Here is a 3,971-nt window from a genome sequence, read left to right as displayed (position 1 = left end):
TTTGGCTTACCCCGTGCGTTTTCTTTCTGTTAACATGAAATTCACGATTTTTTTTTTAACAAAAACATATTTTCTTTGAGCATTAAATAGGAAAGTTATTTGTGCGGAACCCTCGAAAAGACGTAAAAACATTGCAACACGGATGAAATAAATCAAAATAAAGAAAATAGAAAGAAATACTCCCGAGTTGCCTCTCGGTTAGCCGCCCTTGTTTCAAGTCTTTGGCTCGACTTTGCCCTTTAGATTCACTCAATGTAGTCCGGGCGTTCCAAGCTATCAACCTCCATATCTTTCTCTTGGAAACCTTCATAGAAAACCTTTAACCTGTGGCCATTAACTTTGAACACTTTTCCAATTTTTTTACTCTTAATCTCAACTACACCATGATCAAATACATTAGTAACAATGAACGGTCCCACCCACCGGGACCGTAACTTACCAGAAAACCATTTAAGTCGAGATTCATACAATAATACCTTTTGACCAATCTCAAAGGTCTTATGGGAGAGGTACTTATCATGGAATGCTTTGGTCTTGCCTTTATAAATGCCTGAGCTCTTGAAGGGTTTATTTTGTAATTCCTTTAACTCTTGAAACTTTGCCTTTCGGAGAATACCCTTTTCATGGAACCCCATGTTCTTCTTTTCATCTAGACACTCCACATTTCCCAGCATCTCATTGTCTAACTTGAATTTTTCTGGAATCTTTTTGACGATATTTTTATCAAAGTTCCTACTTAAAGCTAACTCTAAAAAATCATGGTTAGTCAACTCATAGCATTCTTTAGTCAAAGGATGAACAATATCCACAAAATTTAGAGAGTGGACATCACTTGGGTACCTCTTTTCTTCAAAAATATTGAAGTTAATGACCTCCCCATCAAATTCCATTGATAAAGTTTCATTGTAGACATCAAATTTGGTTTTTGCTGTTTTAAGAAAAGGTCTACCCAAAAGAATGGAACTTGAGTTTGGGGAGTCATCATCTCCCATATCTAGAACATAAAAATCAGCTGGGAAAACAAGTTCATTGACTTGAACTAACACGTCCTCTAGTACACCTTTTGGGTGTACTATCGATCGGTCAGCAAGTTAAATGATTACACCGGTTTTGCTCAATGTTCCTACACCAATTGATTTGTAAACAGAGTACGGTAAGACATTTATAGATGCACCCAAGTCAAGCATAGCTCGAGGTACATGAAGATTCCCCAATTTGCAAGGCACAGTAAAGACGCCGGGATCCTTGCACTTCGAGGGCATCCTCTTTTGCAAAACCGCTGAAATGTTCTCACCAACTTTTACCGTTTCATTACCTTTAAGTTTCTTTTTAGATATGCAAAGTTCTTTTAAGAACTTAGCATATCTAGGTACCCGTTTGATGGCATCAAGGAGTGGGATATTGACATGAACTTTCCGAATCATTTGCATGATCTCACTCTCCTCTCGTTCTTTCTTTGTGCTCACCAATCTTTCGGGAAATGGAGCGACTGGAGTATATTTGACTTCGGTGGTGGCAGGCTTCTTTTTGTTGGACTTTTCTTTATTTTCCTCCTCATTAATCGACTTATTCACCATTATCTCCTCTGCTTTTTCTTGATCAACCAATATTGGTGGGTCATCATAACTCTTTCCACCTCTCAATGTGATAGCACATACGTTGTGCCTTTGGTTTTTCTCAGTTTGGGCAGCTAACTTTCCTTGAGATTCCAACCTACTAACCGAAGTAGCAAGTTGTGCCATTTGGTGCTCAAGATTCTTGATGCATGCCTTGGTTTCTTGCTGAAAACTTTGAGTGCTAGTGGCAAGGCTTTTGACAATGTCTTCTAAGGACATGCTTGAGGACCCGACTTGTTGAGGAGGAGGTTGTGATTGCCTCGGTTGGTAATTTTGTTGTGCGAATGGAGGCCTTTGTTGATGTTGAGGAAATGATGGTCTTTGTTGATAACCCCCATGTTGATTACCTCCCCAACCTTGATTGTTGTTCCATCCTTGATTGCCTCGGGGCTGATCATAAGTTCTTTGATTATGCCCGGAATAGCCTCCTATAACATTTGCTTCTTCATATTCTTCTTCTTGCAATTGAGGACACATATCAGTCGGGTGTCCCACTTGAGTGCAAATGCCACAGGGACGGGGTGTGGATTGCACACCTTTGTCCTTAGCAAGCATCATTACCACATTAGTCAATTCGGATAGTTGAGCTTCAATTTGAGGAGTGTGCAACTCTTTTACACCTCGAGGTGCATCTGTGTACCAATCTTCATCTTGACTAGTATGCTTTGAATCCTCCGCCATGTTTTTTATGAGATCCCGAATCTCCGTTGGGGTCTTGTCAGTCAAAGATCCTCCACTCGAAGCATTAAGAAGTCTTATTTCCCAAGGAGTCATGCCTTCAATGAAGTATTGAAGGATTTGATACTCACTAATACCATGCTTTGGGCAACGGGCACAAAGCTTTTTGAACCTCTCCCAATATGTATGAAAGGCTTCTTTTTTGTGTTGTTTGATCCCAATTATCTCTCTTTTTAGGGCTGAGGCTTTCATTTCTGGGAAGTATTTGTCTAAGAAGAGGCGTGCAAGATCTACCCATGTGTCGACCGTCCCCGGTGGAAGGTCATAAAGCCAATCTTTTGCTGAGTCTTGCACTGCAAAGGGGAATGCCCTAAGCTTGATTTGGTCTTCAGTGACATTGTGCGGTTTCATGCCAACACACACAACATGGAACTCCGTGAGGAACTTGTGGGGATCTTCATTTTCTAAGCCTATAAAGGTTGGGAGTAAGTGAATGAGACCGGATTTTAATTCAAGGTTTGTGGCTGCCGGATAGGTGATGCAAAGAGGTTGTTGAGTAACCTCTTGCCTCGCCCATTGGCGAAGGGTTTGTTCGGGTGGTGGATTTGGAGGAGGATTCCCTCCATGGTTGTCTCCCATGGTATGAATAGTGGTTGAAGTTTCTGTGGGTGTAGTGTTTGGGTTGTGATGAGTAGGTGAAGAGGGTGGGGTGGTATTTCTGGATGAGGATGGTTGAGGTGAAGGTAATGGACTTTCTGTTTCGGATGCGGACACACTTGAGAGGGTAATATCCTCCCAAATGTTAATGACCGGGGAGTTGGATGATGAAGAAGTACCGGAAACCGGTTGCCTCTTACGAAGCTTGGCTTGCTTCCTTAACTTCTTTGTAGTCTTCTCTATCTCCGAGTCAATTGGCAGTGGTGTACCTGTACGAAAAGATCTAGGCATAAACAATTAGTAACACCGTGTCCCCGGCAACGGCGCCAATTTGTTAGGCGTGTCAAACCCAACAAATAATAGGGGTACAATAGACTCCAAATACACTGCTTTAATGCACTAAACAGTAGTACAAGGCAAGCAGGGTCGAACCACAGAGACACAGGACAAAAGTCTATACCTTTTTGCACAAGGTACTTTGGTCACAAAGGGGGGTTTGTTTGCAAAAGTAAATAACTAAATAACAATCTACTTTAAAAGCATGCACAAAATGAAATAGATTTGTAAACAAATTGATTGAATGGTTCTAGTTCTAGTTCTCAATGTTGTTGTTCAACTTGATTATGACTTGATGTAATTCAAGATTGCTATTCTATGTTGGTACTGAAAGATATTAACACGCTCTAATAACTCTCGCTTGCCAAATTATCTAACCAAAACACGCTCTTTGATTAGACCTAGCTTTACTAATTCAACCTAAACACGCTCTTAGATTGTATTGAAAAACCGCATTAAGTTTTGTACAAGCTTCCCAACAATGTTCATTTCTTCTCATACACTCGGAAGTGTGAAAACATGTGATATATGTTTTACAATAAGAAAACTTATTGCTTGTTACCAATTATTAAATCAATAGAACGATTAGGTGCCCTAAAAGTTAATTAACTGCACAAAAATTCAATTCATGAAAGTGGCCAATCAAACACAAATCAAATTCAAGGATTCTAGTTTAAACAAAAA

General features: G+C 40.2%; 1 protein-coding gene across 1 annotated transcript; it reads right to left on the bottom strand.

Annotated features, from left to right (window-relative positions):
* Positions 1-1,091: 1,091 nt before the first annotated feature.
* Positions 1,092-3,242, bottom strand: LOC111921039 (uncharacterized). The gene has a single exon (XM_023916612.2). The coding sequence runs from the start codon at positions 3,240-3,242 to the stop codon at positions 1,092-1,094; it is 2,151 nt and encodes a 716-aa protein (XP_023772380.2).
* Positions 3,243-3,971: the final 729 nt, after the last annotated feature.

The sequence above is a fragment of the Lactuca sativa genome, chromosome 9 (assembly GCF_002870075.4).
Source record: "Lactuca sativa cultivar Salinas chromosome 9, Lsat_Salinas_v11, whole genome shotgun sequence".
NCBI lineage: Eukaryota > Viridiplantae > Streptophyta > Magnoliopsida > Asterales > Asteraceae > Lactuca > Lactuca sativa.
The sequence above is the reverse complement of the archived record's forward strand: the minus strand, read 5'-3'. Positions and strand labels throughout refer to the sequence as shown.